This window comes from Rhinolophus sinicus, chromosome 17, assembly GCF_057876585.1.
Source record: "Rhinolophus sinicus isolate RSI-liver-muscle chromosome 17, RSI-T2T, whole genome shotgun sequence".
Lineage (NCBI taxonomy): Eukaryota > Metazoa > Chordata > Mammalia > Chiroptera > Rhinolophidae > Rhinolophus > Rhinolophus sinicus.
Genome location: NC_142517.1, coordinates 5153563 through 5174433, shown reverse-complemented (window position 1 = coordinate 5174433; position 20871 = coordinate 5153563). Strand labels below are relative to the sequence as shown.

The 20871-nt window shown below is 39.4% G+C and overlaps 1 protein-coding gene across 1 annotated transcript in view; it reads right to left on the bottom strand.

Moving 5' to 3' along the window:
* LCA5L (lebercilin LCA5 like) overlaps nucleotides 1-19630 on the bottom strand; it is a 28687-nt gene extending 9057 nt beyond the window's left edge. The window contains exons 1-5 of the mRNA XM_088794586.1: nucleotides 19506-19630; nucleotides 11230-11561; nucleotides 10807-10953; nucleotides 6976-7490; nucleotides 4361-4498 (exon numbers count right to left, since the gene is read on the bottom strand). Of these exons, the coding sequence (XP_088650712.1) occupies nucleotides 4361-4498; nucleotides 6976-7490; nucleotides 10807-10953; nucleotides 11230-11554 (1125 nt within the window). The 5' untranslated portion in view covers nucleotides 11555-11561; nucleotides 19506-19630. The remainder of the gene's footprint in view (nucleotides 1-4360; nucleotides 4499-6975; nucleotides 7491-10806; nucleotides 10954-11229; nucleotides 11562-19505) is intronic.
* Between the last annotated feature and the right edge of the window lie 1241 nt (nucleotides 19631-20871).

Here is a 20871-nt window from a genome sequence, read left to right as displayed (position 1 = left end):
TTCTAAAACTTTGTTTACAGCTTTATTGATATAATTCATGTACCATACAATTCACCCTTTCAAAGTGTACAATCCATTGGTGTGGTTTTTTTTTTTTTATTGTGGTAAAGTGCATGTAACATAAAATTCACCATTTTAGTCATTTTTAAGTGTACAATTCAGTGGTATTAAATACTGACATTATTGTGCCACCATCACCACCATCCATCCCCATAACTCTTTTCATCTTGGAAAACTGAAACTCTGTACCATTAAACAACTCCCCTTCTCTCTCTCCCACTGTCCCCTGGTAACCTCCGTTCCACTTTGTATTTTGATGAATTTGACCACTCTCGTTACTTCATTTAAGTGCAGTCATACAGTATTTGTTCTTCTGTGACTGGCTTATTTCATAATGTCCTCCAGGTTCATCCATGTTGTAGCATATGTCAGAATCTCCTTCCTTTTTAAGACTAAAATTCCACTGTGCGTGTGTATGTGTGTGTGTGTGCGTGTGTGTGTGCCCGCGCGCCACATTTCACTTATCCATTTGTTGTGGACACTTGGGTTGCTTCCACTTGTTGGCTATTGTGAATAATGCTGCTATGAACATGGGTGCACAAATATCTTTGAGACCCTGTTTTCAGTTCTTTTGGGTATATACCTAGAAGTGGGATTGCTGGATCACATGAATTTTTAATTTTTCGAGGAACTGCCATACTGTTTTCCATAGTGGCTATACCACTTTACATTCTCACCAACAGTTTGTAAGGGCTACAATTTCTCCACATCCTTGCCAACACTTTATTTTTTTTATAGTAGCCATCCTAATGGGTATGAGCTGGTATCTCACTGCAGTTTTGATTTGTATTTCTCGAATGATCAGTTGAGCATCTTTTCATGTGCTTATTGGCTGTTCATATATTTTCTTTGGAAAAATGTATATTTAAGTCCTTTGGCAATTTTTGAATTGGGTTGTTTTTTAGTTGAATTTTTCTCATAGCTTCTTTTAACCTATAAGTTTCCATCCTCAACTCTTATTTGTTTCTCTTTGCTATTTATTTGTTGTAGAAACTGGGTTGTTTGTGTTGTAGAGTTTCCCACAATCTGATGTTGCTGATTGGATCCCTGAGATGTTTATCAGCTTCCCCTGCCTCCTGTGTTTCTTTTAAGTTGGTAGTTAGGTCTACATATTTAAGCAGATCTAGGTCGAGTTTTGGGGGCAAGAGCACTCCACAGGTGGTGGTGTGTGCATCAGCCAGGAAGTACATAGCTGATGGTTTCTCTTTTGTGATGCTCGCAGCCGTTGATGATCATTGCTTAGATCCAGTCATTCATTAGGAGTTCCACAATGGTGATATTCTAATGCCCTCATTCCTTCTTCATTGTTAATTGAAATGCTTTTATTTTTTTAAAGTTTATTGGGGCGACAGTTGTTAGTCAAGTTACATAGATTTCAGGTGTACAGTTCTGTAATACATCATCTACATACCACATTGTGTGTTCACCACCCGGATGAAATGCTTTTATAAGGAGGCTGTTCCCGCCTCACAACTATTTGATTACTCTGAGTATAGGAAAGGTCAAAATAATTGTTTCTTTTCCTCTATTACCAGTTTCTGAAATAGTGCGCTGGTTCCCTGGTATCTTCCAAAGGTGACTAATCACTGAGATGTTTTTGTTTTTGTTTTTTTTAAGTATCATTATGAACTTTTGGATTTATATGTATTTGATAAATTTTAATCCATGCGGTTAGGTTACTGATGCTCAGATTGCCCCATCTTGGGCCAGTAATAATCTATTCTAGATGGCTCCTGAGTCTCCTTGATATCACACTAATAGTTCTTTATAGTTTCCTTGCTTTTGGATGACAATATGTCCCAGCTCGTGCAGTACATTTCAAGCTCCAGACCTAGAATTTTTGTAAGGCACCTTGGTTCTTTTTAGTGGGGTATGGAATTTGAAGACCATAATCTGGGTACTAGGGGTACGTATTGCTACTGAGTTGGTCACATTAAGAAATATGTATGTATTTTTAAAGATAACATATATCATAAACTCATATTTGCACTTCAACTCACAATCAGGACTACTGGGTTTTTATTTGACCTTTTCTTTCTTCTGTATTTTCTTTCTTTCGTTCCCCAAATCCCAGTTCTCGATGACACAAACATCATTCATCATGTGCCGTATCCCGGAAGATACACACAACAGGCTCCAAATAACTTAACAACACTACCACCAAGAATGTATTTCACTAGGCATCTGCAGTAAAATCAATGTGTTTTAAGTCGCTTGGAATGGTGTCTCTGTGACATTATGTCACAACTGGAATGCACACAGTGGGCTCATATTTTTCATTTTACTTCCGATTTTTAGGGAATGCTTTTCTGTTTCGTTTTACATTTCATTGTGCTTCATAATTGTGCAAAAATATTTACATAGTTCCAAAGTTAAATCTACCAAAAAGATATTCAAGAAATCTAGGTTCTGTAACTGTCCCTTCTACTCTCTTCTCCTCCTGCTTCCATTGTTATCCTACTTTTGTTTTTCTTTTGAAACTCTAAGCAAGTATGGGGATAGATTTGTATTGCCCCCTTTTCTTAAATAGTAGCATACCACACACTTTCCTCTGCCTTCCTTTTTTTCATTTATCAAAATATCCTGCAGAGTATTCCCTTTTACTCTATAGATTTCTCATTCCTTCTTACAGAGCTACAGAAATCCGTCATGTGAGGGTATGTATACTCTTCTTTTAAAAAATAAATTTGGATCTTACTGTATATATAGAATTATGTATCTTTCTTTTCTGTATTTCATTAAGTATTAAGCATTTCTCCTGTCAAAATTGCTTTTTAATGACTGCAAACTACTCATATGCATATGGCTGCATATGAAAGCACAGCATTGATTTCAAAATTCCCTGATAGCGTCTCCATGAGTGTGTGTGTGTTTGCCTGGACCAGTGGGTCTTGAAGCCTCTTCTGTTCAGTTGCTAAGCTGGTTGCTACAGTCATGTCCATTTTCTGGCATATTCTTCTCTCTGTAGTTTCCTGAGACTCCAGAGAAGAAAGAAACAAGTCTTTCCCCACTTTACGAAGGGAGAATTTGTATGTTCTCCCTAACATCCTTTCCCTGCCCTGAGCGCTCTCAAGGCTCCCGGGGAATCTGAATTCCCCACCTACGGTAATAAAGTTCACGTCTTAAAGAATCAAGCTTAGAGTTACTAGTTGAGGCTTTGAAGAGCTATATGTTTTTGTTTTTTTTTGCTTATCTTTTTCTTTTTTTAATTTATTGGGGTGACAATTGTTAGTAAAATTACATAGACTTCAGGTGTACAATTCTGTAATACATCATCTATAAATCCCATTGTGTGTTCACCACCCAGAGTCAGTTCTCCTTCCATCACCATATATTTGATCCCCCTTACCCTCATCTCCCACCCCCCACCCCCCTTACCCTCTGGTAACCACTAAACTATTGTCTGTGTCTATGAGTTTCTGTTTCTCATTTGTCTTGTTCTTTTGTTGTTTTTGGTTTATATACCACATATCAGTGAAATCACATGATTCTCTGCTTTTTCTGTCTGACTTATTTCGCTCAGCATTACACTCTCTAGATCCATCCATGTTGTCACAAATGTTCCTATATCATCTTTTCTTACCTCCGAATAGTATTCCATTGTGTATATATACCACAACTTCTTTATCCATTCATCTATCGAAGAGCTATATTTCCTAAGTATCTTATTTATCTAGCTTTTCCAACTTGTTGGACATTTTAGAAATCTTGAAGGCAGAAAGATAGCAGAAGTCTGAAAAAATATCTTTAATTTTCATTTTTAAAGCACACTTATTTTTATTTATTTCTGAATTTGTATAAGTTTAGTTGAGCCAAATTGACGGTATATGCCAGAGAGCAGCTCTCAAACGCTCCCCTAAAGCACACTTTAAAGGACAGTTTGACAAGAATATTTGCAAATGAGACTTTAAAATAAATTTATAGGATACTAAGATTACTCTAAATATTTTAATGTTATAAGTTAGTTTTTAAGTTTAAAACTTATTTTGGGTTCCATTAAAATGTTAATAAAATACAGTAATATTACTTCATGTGATGAAATAAAAATAACAAGAAGTCCTAGTAATAAATAGAATAGAGCTTTAAGTTTTCTAATTACAGTACACATTCACCAGGCTGTTAACGCATTTTATTAATAGTAATTTCAGATACTCAATCTGTTCATATGATTATAGGGAAAAAAGGTAACTTGAGAAACATAGTCCTTAAGTTAAATAATGAAAAGATATATATAAGTAGCTCTGATATTTTGGGAAGCAGAATTTCACAAATTTGTTACATTTTGCTTTAAAAGAAGTACCTTAAGTTTTTGGTGAAGGTGTTTCACTTCCATTTGGAGGGTGTTTTTAGCGGTTTGAGCTGCTGAAGTCTTCTGGCTCTCAATGGCCAGCTGCCGATGGAAGGCTTTGTTGTTCAACCTCAGTTGTTTCTCCAAGCTCTGAAATCAGTATATATTTCAACTAGTCTGTAACCAGTGTAGTTTTATTAAACACTTCAATTGTAATGGAACTAATTACACTTATGAAAAGTACAAATGTTTAATGCAATTTTAGTGGATGGTCTGCATAGGGGACATAGTAGAACTAAATATAATATACCACACACACACACACACACACAAAGCCAAAAAACATCCCAGACCCAAACTCGAGAGAATAAATATCACATGTTTGAACCTAATGATTTTCACATTTTAGAATTTGCTATAAAATCGTTTTTGAACAGATCCTGAAAATTAATAAATATCATCAATGTCATACTTTAAACCCAAGCAGTTCTGTTGAAATGAAGTATTCTGCTAGCTTGGCAGAGTGTACAGTAAGTCCTCACTTAATGTCCTGCATAGGTTCTCGGAAACTGTGACATATAATAAAGCCAGAGTACCACAGGCTAAAACACTTCCAATATTAAACATTGAAATACATGTTAGTTATACACACATTTAAGAAAGATAAATAAAAATAAGTAAGAGAATTCTTTCCCAACCTGCTTATGCCAGTTCAGGGTGGTGGGTGGCCGGCGCCTCTCCCGGCAGCTCAGGGGACAGGACACCCTTCCATCGCAGGGCCACTCACACACGCCCATACCCTCTCACACTGGCACAAGGCAGACACACCGATTCACTTAATGTGCACAGCTTTGGAATGTGTGGGGAAACGGGAGTCCTTGGAGAAAACCCAGGCAGACATGGGGCCCCAGCTGGGAATCGATGTTTTTGTCATCATCATTCTAAGGAAATGATGGTGAATGAAATGGCGGTACCTGATGATAACCTGCTGCATTCTTTAAAAATCTCTCACGCCTCTCTTTCTAAAGGGCTGTCCAGCACCAGTGCAGACCACTGTGGACTGCGATTCTGGTAACGGAGACTGGAATTTATAATAGGAACTCGCAGAGCTGCACTCACACAGACGAGTTATAGGCCAGTGTGAGGGCTGATTTAGCCGACCACCCTCTACACATAGGACTTGCTGTTTTTTCATAATCGCCTTCTCTCCAGAATGAGAACTAGTTCATTGGAGAACTGTTTGATTTGGACTTTGACAGAGGCTTGGCTAAAGGCCTTTTCTTTCTTTTTTCTTTTTTTTCTTCATAAAGTGTGGTTTCCCCATTATAACATTAATAATTTCTCATTAAAGTGGGAAGTATGGTAAGCAAAAAGGATAAAATAATCACTAAAAATCCCACTCCCTATAAAATATTAACGTTAAAAAAGTACCTACATGTTTTGGCGCACCAACATTTTGCCCTTAACCAAATTGCCCTACAATCAAACGGAATTTCCCATGCAACCAAGTGCTTCTGATAAGAAAATAGTCAATTAGTTCTTGAATTCTTTTTGGTTTTCCTTATATAGAAACATGAACTACTTAAACATGTACATGTAAAAATATGTAGATGAGATAAAAATGCGTTTCCTTTTGCATGACAAATACATGCTAACTACCTAAAGGCTCAAATAAGGGAAACTTGGTGTGCTGCTCACACCAGTACAAACAAGATTCCTGATTATTTTCTGCAGCTCACATATCCATTTTATGTGAGAAATTTCTCTTTGCAAATAGAGGAGGATTTTACCAAAGAAGAAATAACAGATAAAAAAGTGGATGAAATGAACTTGATATTTTCTTATTTCAAGATTATAGAAAATACTCCTTTTGCCATCATGTATTAAGGAATTAAACAACAAATTAATTCCATTCATATGTTTATGTCTATAGAGACCAAAAACTAAATGTCAGAAAATAGACAGAATTCTGAATATAATCAAGATGTTCTCCCAAATCATTCCTTAGAATGGAATCCCCAAGCTTTGGACAACCGTGCACCATTGAGGAAAATCAGTCCATTCATGTCTTCAATTATTTTAGCTCCTGCCCGGCCCTCTGTTCCCAGGAGTATTATCTGGGGGAAATCACTATTTCTAAAATACCAGAAATATCTACGTGGTAGTGACTAGACAAACTGGTGAAGGAGAATACAAGGGGAGGGACTGAAGAGATGCGCCATTAGGTTTTTAGGGAAGTAGCCTTTTAGTAAACAATTTGAAGTAGAGGGTTAGTTTCTAAGACAGATTTTACCCAATCCAAACCAACTCAACCCAACCCAACCCAACCCAACATGGGGAAAATCTCCCCTAACACCGGTAGCTGGGCTGTCTTAGAGAAGGGTCACCTTCAGATACAGAGCCTATCCGCAGAATGAGCGCCTGCACACTCCAACTGAAGGAACCTTTCCAGTGTTGCGCTGTTTCTGTCTTTCCTTCAAGCCTCCCCCTCCCTGCTCCGTGCCCCCCAGGGGACAGCAGCGTCAGGGTGGCCTGCGGAGCTGCATCACACAGGCACAAGAGGGACGTGCACCCTCTCCGTCTTAATTTTTGGGACCTTAACATTTGTAGGCCTCTGAAATACAGACCTGTATTGTTTTGTCATTTGCCTCCATTTTCGTCGTAAGAGTAGCCAGTCTTTGAGTAAGTTCTTCCCTCTCTGCAAGATTTTTGTCTTCAGAAAGTTTCTGCAGTGCCTGCAAGGCATCCTTAGTCTTCAGTAATTTGCTGTCTGTTTCTCTAAGTTTCCTAGATACAGTTCTTTCCTCCTCCTTGGATTTCCTAAGTAGCTGCCTTAAATTTTTCACTTCACTCTGATGTTTAACCACAATCTGAGGTACATTATTTTGTGAATTCTCGTATTTTCCTATAGCTTTCAAGTGCCTAATCTGAAGTTGTTTCAAAAGTTGGTTTTCTATGACTGTGGCTTCCCATTTACGATGTATATCAGCTAATTCATTTTTTAGTTCTTTAATCTTACTAAGCCTTGCTGAGAGGATGCGATGAGTCATAGCATCTCTTCTTTGGGTACTCATATTGATTTTAGGATTTAAAAATGGTGCGTTCCAGTTGTGCTTTTTCCCAACTGAGATTTCCTTCTGGCCTGTGTAAGCAGATAATCCAGTTTACTAGAGATAGATAGATAGATAGATAGATAGATAGATAGATAGATAGATAGATAGATAGATAGATATGCAAATATGAATGTATGTGTAACACCCCCCTACACACATCTACATACTCAATGAAAACTAAAAGGGAAAAGAACTAACATTTAATGAATATCTATGCTTAGGCCAGTACTTTATATACAGGCTTATATATAGATATCTCATTTAACCTAATTCTTTAAGGTCAGTGGTAGTCTATTTTATAGCTAGACACTTCAAATTGTTTGTCCAAGGTTACATAACCATAAAGTGACATAGTGGATTGAAAACCAGGTGTTCTTTGACTCTGAAAGCTGTACTAATTTCTTTTATAAAAGCTAAATTAAAAATCATGATAATGGCATTTATTACCATATAGCAGACATTGAACTAAATGCTTTATATGGATTATCTGATTTAATCCTTCTAACAATTATGTTATGGGGTATAGTGTAACATTAGAGCCCAACGGTATATATGAAGATCTCATATATTCAAAAAGACCCTTTTAAAAAGACATTCAAATACTTGGAGTATATATCCAGATATTCCATTTCTCAGTAAATCCAACACAGACAATTTTTCCTGCATTACTTTTGCTGGACACTGAATATAGTTAGGGGGCTTATGAGCAGGGCATTTTAAATAAAAAGTATCTAAACAATATTACAGCAAGATTGTGTAATTGAAATTGAGTATGTGAAATGTATGTATATCACTGTTTTATTATCCCATTTTAAAGATGAACAAACTGATGCTTAGTAATGTCACTGGTCGGTGGGCACAGAGCTAGTAAGTGGTGAGACAGAACCCAGGTCTGCGTGCCTACACTACGGCCTCATGTCTACGTGCATTTGTGTGATATGTATGTACATATGTGTGCACATCTGTGTGTGCATGTGTACATAGTAGACTGTCTGTATTCTGAGAAAGAGAGATTGAATCTGGATTCTAGAATCTAAACTATCTGGTCCTCACCCTGGAGAGACAAGGGAACATCATGCCCAGCGTCACTGGGGTCCTAATCTTAAGCTACTGGCCAAGCGTGGACACATTCTCTGGGACACGGCTTAATATGTTTGGAATGGGAAAGGCGATTCTGCCTGGGACGGAAGAAACAGGGTGCTTCCTGGGGATAAAGCATGTGAATCTTGGCAATGACAGACCACATGGATTTGACTGTCGTCACAGTATCACATCAATAATTGACGCTGCCTTTGCACCTGTGCTTCCAATGGTATTTATTTAACTTCCCGCCATAACAATTCAGTAGGGCCTATGGTTGAATGTTGGAGTATTTTGGTATTGGCTTTTGAGCACATTGAAAATTAGAAAGCAGAACAGGCCAGACTCTGTGACAGCTGCTAGAAGGCCAGTGAAGAGGTGCCTGTGGTTGTGTCAAGCCCACTTGAATCGCTTGGGCACTGGCTAGGGTAGCCCTAAACACAGGTGATGTGGATGAGGCTGCATGAAAACGACTGGGTGGTGGCTGTCACGTGCTATGCCTTGCCTAGCATGACTGAACTTGACCTCTAACTTGTAATGTCTTCTAGCTCTTCGGTGGTGTGACCCCTGGAGAGGAGAGGGAGTTCCCTGAGACCAGAAGGATGACGGGTGGTGGGTCACGTGGGCAGTGGAGGCTTGTGTCCTTGTCTCGTGTGTGTTCCAGTGATGGGAGGGTGGGCAGAGTCAGCATGGTTGGGGCCTGGGGACTAAACCTCACGGCCACACGAGCACTGGCCAAGGTCCCAGGAAGGCATGTGCCCAGAGGGCGTGGGTGTTTTGAAAAGAGGAGGCATTAGCCTTCTAAACATCACATGGGCTTGGGCAAGGAACACGTAAGTGATGAAAAGGAAGGACCAGAGACCCTTCCCCACATGTTCTTGTCTGTGGAAGGCCCTCCATTTGTCCTCCATCCCCCAAACACACCTGAGATGGAATTTCTTGTCTACTTTAGTGGGTGGGTGGGAGAGGAGAGCCAGTTTGCTTCAGGAAAGTATATATACCACTTGGTATTTGAGTGGTAGAGAACAAATTCCTACTACATACATTATGCATACTTGTATAACTATGAAGCTTATAGAAAACTGAAATAGGGTTTAATCTCTAATGGTTTTATACTTCATTATCCTAACCTACACATAACAAGAATGATAAAACTTACAACTTCTATCCCATTTCACACAATTAAGGCAAATTTAGCTGAATGATTAGACCACTCTTAGGCTACTTAATTTTTAAACCACAGAGCTAAAACACATCCTCAAATTAAGTTAATTCACCAAAAGCATGTACATGTAAGTCCATAGCAACACTTCACTCAGCTTAGAATGCAGCGTGCTCACTGCGCTCACATTTTACAGGCCCCGGCTCCCTCCTTCCGAGTCCCCCACCCCACCCCTCGTTTTGAAAGCACTCCTGTAATCCTAGCGCACTTCTCTGCCCATGCGGTTTCCTTCCTCATCCTCCCAGGCCTCATCAAGTCCCCTGTCCTGGTCGGTTTCCTCTTTGGTTTCACTGTCCTGTTCCATTCCTGCACTCTTCACGCCCTCAGTCTGGTTCGGCTCCGTGTTCTCACTTGTTGCTGGCTCTGCCCTCCACCAGGTTCGTTCTCTCTCTCTCTCTCTCTCTCTCTCTCCCTCCCTCCCTCCCTCCCTCCCTCCCTCCCTCCCTCCCTCCCTCCCCCTCTCCCTCTCTCCCTCTCTCCCTCTTCCAGGTCTACACTGTATTTCACCTTAATAGATAGTGACCCACTTCCTCCAAGGACCAGGGTAAGAAGAAGGTCAAAGAAAGGGCCTTTTCCCTTCCTGTTCTCCACAGTTCCCACACCTGTCTGTCAGAGAGGGTATCTCAGCACTAAGTTAGGTCTTCCACCTCCTCCACCTACACCAACTAAAGGCAGCAGGGCAAAAGGTTGCCCAGCAATTGAAGACACTAAACCAACTTCTCGTCTGGTATCCCAATTTTTTGAATGACAATCACACGTTTTGGCATTGTGTTGACAAAACACATCAAAGAAGGATATATAATTGAAAGAATTCTGAAAGTACATTTTTCTACAAAAGAAGGAAATGACCAATATTTGACAATCAAATTGTCGAAATAAATTGCTTGATGTTTACATTGATTTAATCTCTAATACTTGACTAAAATAAAAATCCTATCCAATTGAAATCCTGTTGATACATCTAAAAATCCCCAAGGAAATGACATCCACAGCCTTTTGAACCATCTCTGTTTCAAAAGATTATCTTTGCCGATATGCCTCACCAGACTTGGAGACCATCTTCTTGGGGTGTTGAGACAGGAATTTACATTTCATTGATGATCCAAACCATGATTCCTCAGCTGGGATGAAAGGCAAGAAGCCCATGAGATCCGAGCATTGTGGTACTCTGTAACAAGGCCACCTGTTAACTAAAAAATGGAACTCACCTCACTAGTAGGCTCCAGCAGGTGAAGCCATGTAAGACGGCTAGGCTTTACATTTTAAGCCTAACTTTCGTTATTTTGTAATGATTCTCAATGTCTCTATTTCCTAACCCCTTCTAGAAAATTTCACTTATAGTACACATTTATGAGAAGGAAAAATAATAAAACTGAATATTGACCTTTTCAAATATTCTTGTGTGCTAAATAATAAAGTCACTGTAACTAGAAATTTGGTCTTGGGTGGGAAATTTTGTTTCTTACCTTTAGGTTGGGAGATTTGATGAACATTGCATTTTTTCTTCTCCTTTTTTTCTTTCACCACAGGTTTCTCTAAATAACTTCTATTAACAGCTGTTTCTGAACACTCGGAAACAAAGTCTTCTGAATAATCATAGTGAGAATTGAAACTCCCACAGGAACACTGAGATTGGCTGTAATCGACACTCCTATCGGAAGCATTACTGTTCCTTGGAAAATCAGCTGTGCTCAGGCTGCTCCTATAGTCTGCTGATGTCCTGTGGTTTTCTAAGGCCACGCTGGGGAAATACTCATCTACACAGGTTTCTGTTGTATCAGCCAAAGACATAGTAAACCTAACAGAAGAAAAGTCACTTTAGATTGATAGCTATTGACTTTAAAACAAACCTGTGCTTTATTATATGTAACTACACATCGATAATTAAGAACATGAAACAACACATTCTTTTGCAGTATTTTTCTGGAAAGATTTCAGTTTGGTTTTCGTATTTTTCTCTACATAAAATATAAGTCTCCTGAGACCATACTTTGGTGAGATTATATTCACAGGTAACATAAGATAAAGTTCAGAGTAGATAACAACCATGACAACAATTTATGAATTAGTGCATTCCACTCTTATTCGATAAGGATAGCTGTTTGTTGGGATTTTTGGCCTTGGTCAGAACTGAAGAAATGACCATACTTGCTAAGTCTGGATGACTGGTTTGAAGCGCAACGCTCAGAAAACTCAGACATATCTGTGGAGAGGTACACACTTTTATTTATTAATGATCAAACCACATACTTTTTAGATCAAACATATAGAATAGAATTAATCTACTTGATTCATGATTATAAGGTTTTTTAACTTTAATTCAGGAAATTTGCAATTTTCTATGCTTTATTTAGACTACTGTAACATGCTTTCCCTGATTATATACTACTTGATGACAGAAGAAGCAATTCACAAAAACAGGCTGATTTGCATAAGAAAATCATCCAGTGGTTGGAACCTTTTTGAAGAAAAGCTACGAAATGGAAAATTTACATTTGTTTAGTAAATAATTGCTATATTTCCAGCTACACGGAAACCAAGCTTTTATGAATAGTGGATTTGGAAAAATCAAAACTAAGTTTTTTTAGTTACTACCGTGTTTCCCTGAAAATAAGACCTAGCTAGACAATCAGCTCTAATGCGTTTTTTGGAGCAAAAATTAATATAAGACCCAGTCTTATTTGACTATAATATAAGACTGGGTATAATATAACATAATATAATACCGGGTCTCGTATAATATAGGACCGGGTCTTATATTAATTATTGCTCCAAAAAACGCATTAGCGCTGATTGTCCAAGTACATCTTATTTTCGGGGAAACAGGGTATATAGTTACCTATTCAATGCGAAAAATCAAAATCTTACTTGGAAACTAAACAATAGTAAATTAGACTTCAAAGAAATATGTTTGGCCAGCCTGGTGGCTCAGGCGGTTAGAGCTCCATGCGCCTAACTCCGAAGGCTGCCGGTTCGATTCCCACATGGGCCAGTGGGCTCTCAACTACAAGGATGCCGGTTCAACTCACTCCTCAAGTTCCACAAGGGATGGTGGGCTCCGCCACCTGCAACTAAGATTGAACATGGCACCTTGAGCTGAGCTTCCACTGAGCTCCCGGATGGCTCAGTTGGTTGGAGCGTGTCCTCTCAACCACAAGGTTGCCGGTTCGACTCCTGCAAGGGATGGTGGGCTGCGCCCCCTGCAATTAGAAAACGGCAACTGGACCTGGAGCTGAGCTGTGCCCTCCACAACTAAGACTGAAAGGACAACAACTTGAAGTTGAACGGCGCCCTCCACAACTAAGATCGAAAGGACAACAACTTGACTGGGAAAAAGGCCTGGAAGTACACACTGTTCCCCAATAAAGTCCTGTTCCCCTTCCCCAATAAAATCTTTTTTTTTTTTTTTTAAAAGAAATAAGTTTAAAAGCTAAAAACAAAAATGGAATTTGATGGTGTGATCCTAGTATCTAATCAGGGGCACATGATACCACACAGTTGTAAAGTCCGTGTAATCAAAGGGCACGACTGAAAAACTAAGACTTATAGAGAGTCACACTTTTAAAATTTAGGGTGGATTTAATTCAAATTAAGTACAACTTGCAGTAATTTAAACAGAGTAGTTCTTCATTAATAGGTCACAAATATTTTAGAGAATAGGAAATCAAACACAAGAAGGACCTCAAATGTATACACTCAATAAAACTAACTTCCGTTACAAACCAGATGGCTCTATATTTCTATAATGCTACTGTATTAAGGCACAATAATGCCACTGGAATCTCTGTCATATCTGCCTACTTCAATGGCAGTTTGAAACAAAGGAATCCATCTCTTGGGGTCTCTAAAAGGATTGTTGTTTTCATCGAATACTCTCAATTCTTCTGTTTTATCAAGAAAGCAAAGAGAAATTAACGGCTATCAGGTCTTTCCTGACACCACTCTCTCTACTGAGAGGTTTTTTTTTTCCCCTCTAAGTAAGTTTCTGCCACTTTCTGTACCTGCCTGACTCTCTAGCCTTCTCCTCTTCTGAAGAAATACACAATGCAGTTCATAATCTCCCTACTGCAGGAATCTTAGCCCAAATCATCGTCTTAGTAGTATCAGCATTGTATTTAATATTTAAATAGTACTTTTACTTCCTACAAACTGTGTTCTCAACATCTAATCCCAGCCACATAAAGGGGACAGGCTCAGACAGGTTATGTGATTGTCCATGTTTTCTAGCTTCAAGGTCAGGACTTTTTTCATTAAGCATCATAACTGCAAACAACATACAGGTAGTAACATTACATAATCCTAAGTAAAGAACTGATCTTCCTAGACTCATTCTGCCATGTAGCAACGGGCAGAAGCACAGGCAAAAACCCTTAGTTTTGATCCTTTGCATCTGGATTAAGAGACTCAGATGCTGGTGCAAGAGACCCCGAAGGACCAAAAATGTTCCGCTGCAGCCCTCAGAGCCTCACCTGTCCTTGTCCCTGAGAGCTGCCCCTCCTCACCTCTTCTTGCTCATGACCTTAGCCCCTAATTTCCTCCCCACCCATCTTGATAAATCCAAATTGCATGAACAGTGGTTCTTAGTCCACAGGATAATTTGCTTCTTAACCAGCTGTTCCTGACACAAGCTAAACGTTGGCTGACCTCTCCTGTAAAAAGTCCCTCCTACCCCACCTCAGAACACGTCTTTGAGAAATCTCCTCATGCTGCCTTGCAGGATTAAGGCTTAATTCGAGAGTGTTTTTCATGTTAGTCACAAATTGTTCAACTACTACAGTCATGGGAGTGCGACAGAGTGACAATTTACAGGCTGACCGATTTGAGTTTGAACTTGGGTCTGTCACTTACTCACTTCAGTGACCTTGGCCACTTGTGAAATGTGAATAAGACCACAGATTTCACCGGGTTATTATAGGGGGAAATGAGACTGTAAAAGGCCTGTCACTGTTCCTGTCGCATAGTAAGTAATCAACAAACGGTAGTTTCCCCTCTTGGAAGAGGAATTCTGGGACACACAGCAGGACTATCAAGGGCACTGCTGGTGTCTTCATGTAAGAGCTGCAACCCCAAGAGTCAGTCTATTTCCACGTCAACTGTTTCACCCGGAACAACCGCTTGACTAATTGCATTAGCCTGAAAACTCCCTGGGGACTGTCCTGTGCTGGCTGTAACCTCAGGCCTAACACAGTGCTGCCACACGACCTGTTTGTAAATGCTTGTGCATGACCTCCACCACCATCTATTGTATACCAAGCACAGAGTTAGGACTTTACATATGTTAGCTTATTTAATTGTGACAACAGTCCCGAGAAACAGCTATTATTAACCCTATTTTACAGATGAGTAAATTAAGGCTCAGAAAGGTTAAGTAACTTGTCCAAGGTCACAAGTGGTGAGTGGGAGAACTGAGTTTTAAGTCAGGCCTGTCTGCCTTTATAGTTCTTTTCACTATACCATACTGCTTGAGCCCAAATGAACACAATTTGACCCCAGTCATTCATCACAGTGACATTAAGATGTTAAGTTTTGTCAACACTTGTGATAAGCCTACGGGAACTACTTGCTGTTCAGCTTTTCATCATTTTACCTGTACTCGAGAGTTAAAAAATACTAGTCTATGTGGAAAATGACTACTTAGCCCTTAACCTTTCAGATGAATCATAACTCACTGTGATGGCGTGATAGACGGTGAGATGAAGACCAGATTAGAACGCAGTGGCATTCTCCCCCATTTGTCAGTTAGAACACTGAGGCTTGAGGACGCGGCTGTGCCCCAGCTACAATATTTTTTAAGAGTCTCTCTGAATCACAAGCTCACAGAGGGCTAAGAGGAGCTGTGATCACCCATGCGTGACACAGTACAGAAATTAGTCATCTGGTTTCTTAGTTAGTAAACACTGATATGTGCTTATTTGTCATCCTTACATCTTCTTTGATGAAATAGATGTTAAATCTCTTGTCCATTTTTTAAACTGTTTTCTTATTGTTCAGTTTTCAGAGCTCTTGTATATTCTGGACGTAAGTCCTTTTTTAGATATGCTTGCAAATATTTTCTCTCAGTCTGTGCCTTGTGTTTTCATTTGCTTAAGAGTGTCTGCAGGCGTTTTAAATTTTGATGAAGTGCAATTATCAATTTGTTCTTTTTCAATGATCCTTTTGGTGTCACACCTAAGAAATTTTGTATAAGCTATGGTGACAAAGGTTTTCTCCTTATTTCCTTCTAGCAGTGTTATAGTTTTAAGTTTACTTTGATCCATTTCAAGTTAATTATTATGGATCAAAGTTCTATTTTTTTTGGTATAAGGACATCATTGTTCCAGTATCATTTCTTGAAAAGACCATTTTTTGCCCACTGAATGGCCTTTGCACCTTTGTGAAAACTCAGATGTCCACATGTGGCTCTATTTCTGGGTTCCCTATTCTGTTCCAGTGCTCTATTCCTCAATCTTTACACCAATACCACACTTTTTGGTTACTGCAGGTTTATAATTGATCTGGAAATGAGGTGGTGTTAGTCTTCCAGGTCTGTTCTTCCTTTTCAGAGTTGTTTAAGCTATTTTAGGTCCTTGGAGTTTCCACAGGAATTTGAGCATCAGCTTGTCAATTCCTACGAAAAAGCCTAATGGGATGATGGTTGGGATTGTGTTGAATCTATTGATAAATGCATGGAGAACTGACACCCTGACAAAACTGAGTCTTTCCATCCACAGATAAGACACCCCTGCCATTTATTAGGTCTCCTTTAATTTCTGTCAGCAATGTTTTGTAGTTTTCAGTACACAAAGCTCTAACATCTTTTGTTAGGGTCATCCCTAGGTATTTCATCTTTTTGCATGGTAACTGGTATTGTGTTGCTATTATAAGTGCTATTATCTTTCAATTTCCAATTGTTTGCTGCTAGTGTATAGAAATACAATTGATATTTGCATATTGACCTTGGATCCGGCAACCTTGCTGAATTCACTTATTAACTCCAGTAACTTTTTTGTAGATCCCATCAGACTTTCTGCATAGATGATCATGCCATCTGTAAATAATATGGACCTTTTCTAACATTGACCTTTTTGACTCTCCAGTACAATGTCGAACAGAAGTGGTGGTGAAGGTGGAGTCCTTGTTTTGTCTTGGATCTTGGGAAGAAATCATCCAGTTTTTCACCATTAAGTCTGATGCTATCTGTAGGTATTTCCTTTGTCAGACTGTGAAGTTCCCTTCTATTCATTATTTATCTAGGGAGGTAAGGCAAATCTTGGGGCAAAAGTGGGAGCAGAGAAGAGGGAGAGAGAAAAAGAGAGAGAGAGAGAAAAGGAAGAAGACAGAATGAGAGGAAATGAGGGCAGTCCATTTGGGGCTTCTGCTGAAGGCCCAGGGACCATCTACCTGGAAAGCCGTTGCCCCCCTCCAGGCCGAGGCGGGGACATGCCCCTTGTATGACACTACACGCTAGAACACAGAAACAATGCTTCAATTGCCCAAACAGCCCTATTCCTGAATCTTTCCGTAAGAACCACTTTGAGCTCCCACGGACTCAGTCTGCACCGTGTGATTTTCGGAGGGGGGTCCAGCACTACCTAGAAAGGTGAAGGGCTCCTTGTTGGCCATCAAGGGCAGCAGCAGCACCCTCACTGTTGATGCTGGGTGCCAAGAATCACCTGACTGTAGACATCCATTCAGCCGGGAACCAGTAGGTGACTCCTCCACATACAGTCACTTCTTCCCAGAGAGCACTGGTGCACTCTAGTGATGGAGTGGAGGGCGGGGGCTAGCGTATAAGTCCCGCTGGCTTTCCCTTCCTGAGGCTGTCTGTGGGATGTACTCTCAGTGTGGTAGGTGGCTTCTGAGATGCCCCCCTGACCCCACTTCCCAATGTTCATACGCTGTGTGATCCCCTCCACTTTAGTGTGACTCGGATGTCACTTCCAAGATGAGGTGACTAAAAGACTCTGGCTTCTGTCACCCTCTCTTTCTCTCCCTTGCTCAAACTGGTGGAAGCCAGCTGCCATGTTGTAGGCCGACCCACGGAGGGGCACGCGTGGCAGGAACTGAGGCCTCAGACCAACAGCCTGTGAGGAACGGAATCCTACACCCACCGCCAGAGTGAGCGTGGGGCTTAGACCTTCTCTGGGTGAGTCCTGAGATGACGGCAGCCTTGAGAGACATTTCGAGCCACAGGACCCAGGTGTGACCAGACTCCTGACCCCTCAGGATAATCAATGTTGTTGTTTTTCCAGTGAGTAAACTGTCAATTTGGAAACTGGAAAGAGACTTAAAGAAAACTGTGAATCTACCAGAGGAGGTTACAAAGTCAATAATGACCTCGCAGAAAACTGGAAGAGCAGGATATTATGCTAAACGACTTCTTTTATTTAGGTTAATAGATACTTTCTAGAATATTTATCTACCTGGTTTTTAAAAATCTATATAATGCCATATTTTCTGTATCTCTAATCCATTAATTTTAATAAAATCATGGTCTTATCAAAATACTGTTTTGGAGTGGTGGCCAATCACACTATTGTTTTCAGCTGTTACTTTTGAGGTAATTTGTTGCACAGGCATAGATAACTAATACACTCAGACGTATCTTATCAGGGTAGTTCAATTTCCAAAACAATTACCTGAAGTTAACATAAGTTATACCCATCAAGGAGACCAAACATTCCTAGAATTCTGGAATTCCCAGGACCCCAGAACTGTTCTAAACTTTCTACCCGGATGACCTGAATATGGGTCTGTCTGGATTCCCCTGAGACTGCAAGTTCCACACTTTTTCATGAAGCTGAGCCTGAGAGCCATCATCAGCAATGAAACACCAAGTTCGAATATGGGCTATGACTACAGTCGGCAGTGAGATGCACCCTGCATACGTGTACATAACAAGCAGCTGTCTGAATAATCAGTCTGGTAAATACCAGCCTTCTCATTGATCGGGTAGTAATTGATTGGTGACTAGTGCCAGCCCTGTAATTACACTTATAAGTTGATTCTGTTGTTTTGGAGTGTCTTCATATTAACATAAATAAGCCACACCTCACCACTGTTATTAATAAAACATGTCTGTAGGCTCCACATACACGGATTTCTGATGATGTGGTGCATTATTGAAAAATCCACGTCTTTGGCCAAATGCCTCATGTTCTTAATTAATTAATTAATTAATTAATTAAAATGTTCAATCAAAGAACATTTAGTGTCTGCTGGGCACGGGGGTTATGGAGAAGGCAAACTTCTGCCTTCAAGCATGTGAAAATAAAGTTAGTAATCATGTAATTAATGCTTACTAGAATTAGCGCACTAGGTTTTGATATGTGAAATTCATGGTAATGTACAGTTCAGATTTTGGCAGCATTTATGTTCTGCATGGTGTTTACAGTACAGTGATGCCTGTTTTATTGCACTTGAGGCATAATTTCACTGTCTCTGTCATCGTGGGTAGGGCTTATTGTAGTTTTTTTGCCATTATGATTCAGGAATACAGCTCACAATTAAAAACACTGCTCTAAATGGAAAATTGTGATCCAGTTTTTCTGGAATGTGCCATGGTGAAAAGGTGTGGCTGCCTACAAGAACAATATATTTGTATATCATGTTCATTTGATTACAGAATTAGAAATAAGAATGTTCAAGAAATACATCTGCATCATTCAGAATACTACACTCAGTTGACTTCACCCTGCTCTGGCAGCAGGGCAGACAAAAAGTAAGCATAGGCTAAAATGTTTTAAAATGAATGAATGCATACCTGCTATTCTTTATTACACTTTCTCAAGATGTATGAAGGTCAGCAGTATGTTCTGAGCGGAGGGTTCTTCACACTGTAGTAGTACTTAGGCGGTTTCTAGGGTAAAGTTTTTTGACACGTTTTGGTCTCTTTTTAAGCAAAGAATATATTTCAAAAGACCTAAGATGATAGTGCAAAAAGAAAATGTTAAGATCTCACAATAAATATTTATATAAGAAGTTAGAAGTTTTGAACCAGTATTAATTTACATATATATCATTTGCATATGCATTGCGGTGTATTTCACACTCTGAGGCTTCTTCTCTGTCAGCGTGAGCTGACTATTGGCCTGTTGAGAGGGAAATTCTTGGTTGTGGTTATAAAACAGTCCTGCTGAAATAAGATTTAAAGGGGCCATAATAGAGCAGCGCTTTACAAAGTGTTGGGGGCAGAAACTAAGCTGGTCTAAGTCACTTGCCTGTTCTTTCCAGTGCAAAGTTGAACATAAATAATGAAAGTTTTTGGATTATGTGTTACTTGACTGTAAATGACAGAAAATAACGAAAGGAAGAAAAGTACCAGGAAGCTGGTACTACTACTGGTGGGCACTGGGTCTTAAGCACTGATATTGATAGACTTAGTATCATTTGTATACTAAAATTTGTCCTTCTGGCTCAATAATTAGTCTCACAAATTATCAGATTCTTGATTATTACTACAATCAGAAAATCCTAATTCTTAAAGGTGAATGTTCTGTAGTGAAGAATTCATAAGGATGATTTAGTTTTCAAATGGTTAGAACTATGTTTCCCAACCCAAATTATTTTGTGGGTAGGTAACTGTATTTTTTTATATTATTTAATAATTTATTAGAAATTTTCTATTATAGTTGACATTCAATATTATATTAGTTTCAGGTGTACAGCATAGTGCTTAGACAATTACATTACTTAAGTGATCCCCCCAATAAGTCTAGTACCCACCTGACACCATACAGTTATTACAATATTATTGACCATGTTGTACTTTACATCCCTGTGACTATTTTGTCCATTTGTACTTTTTATTCCCTTCACGTTTTCACCAAGCCCCCAACCCACCTCCCATCTGGCAACCATCACTTTGTTCTCTGTATCTGAGTCTGTTTCTATTTTTTGTTTTGCTTATTTTCTTTCGATTCCACATATAAATGAGATCACATTGTATTTGTCTTTCTCTGTGTGACATATTTCACTTAGCATAAGACCTTCTAGGTCCATTCATGTTGTCACAAATGATAAGATTTCGTTCGTTTTTATGGCCTAGTGATATTCCATTGTATACATGTACCACTTCTTCTCTATTTGATCGTCTATTAATGGACCCTTAGGTTGCTTCCATATCTTGG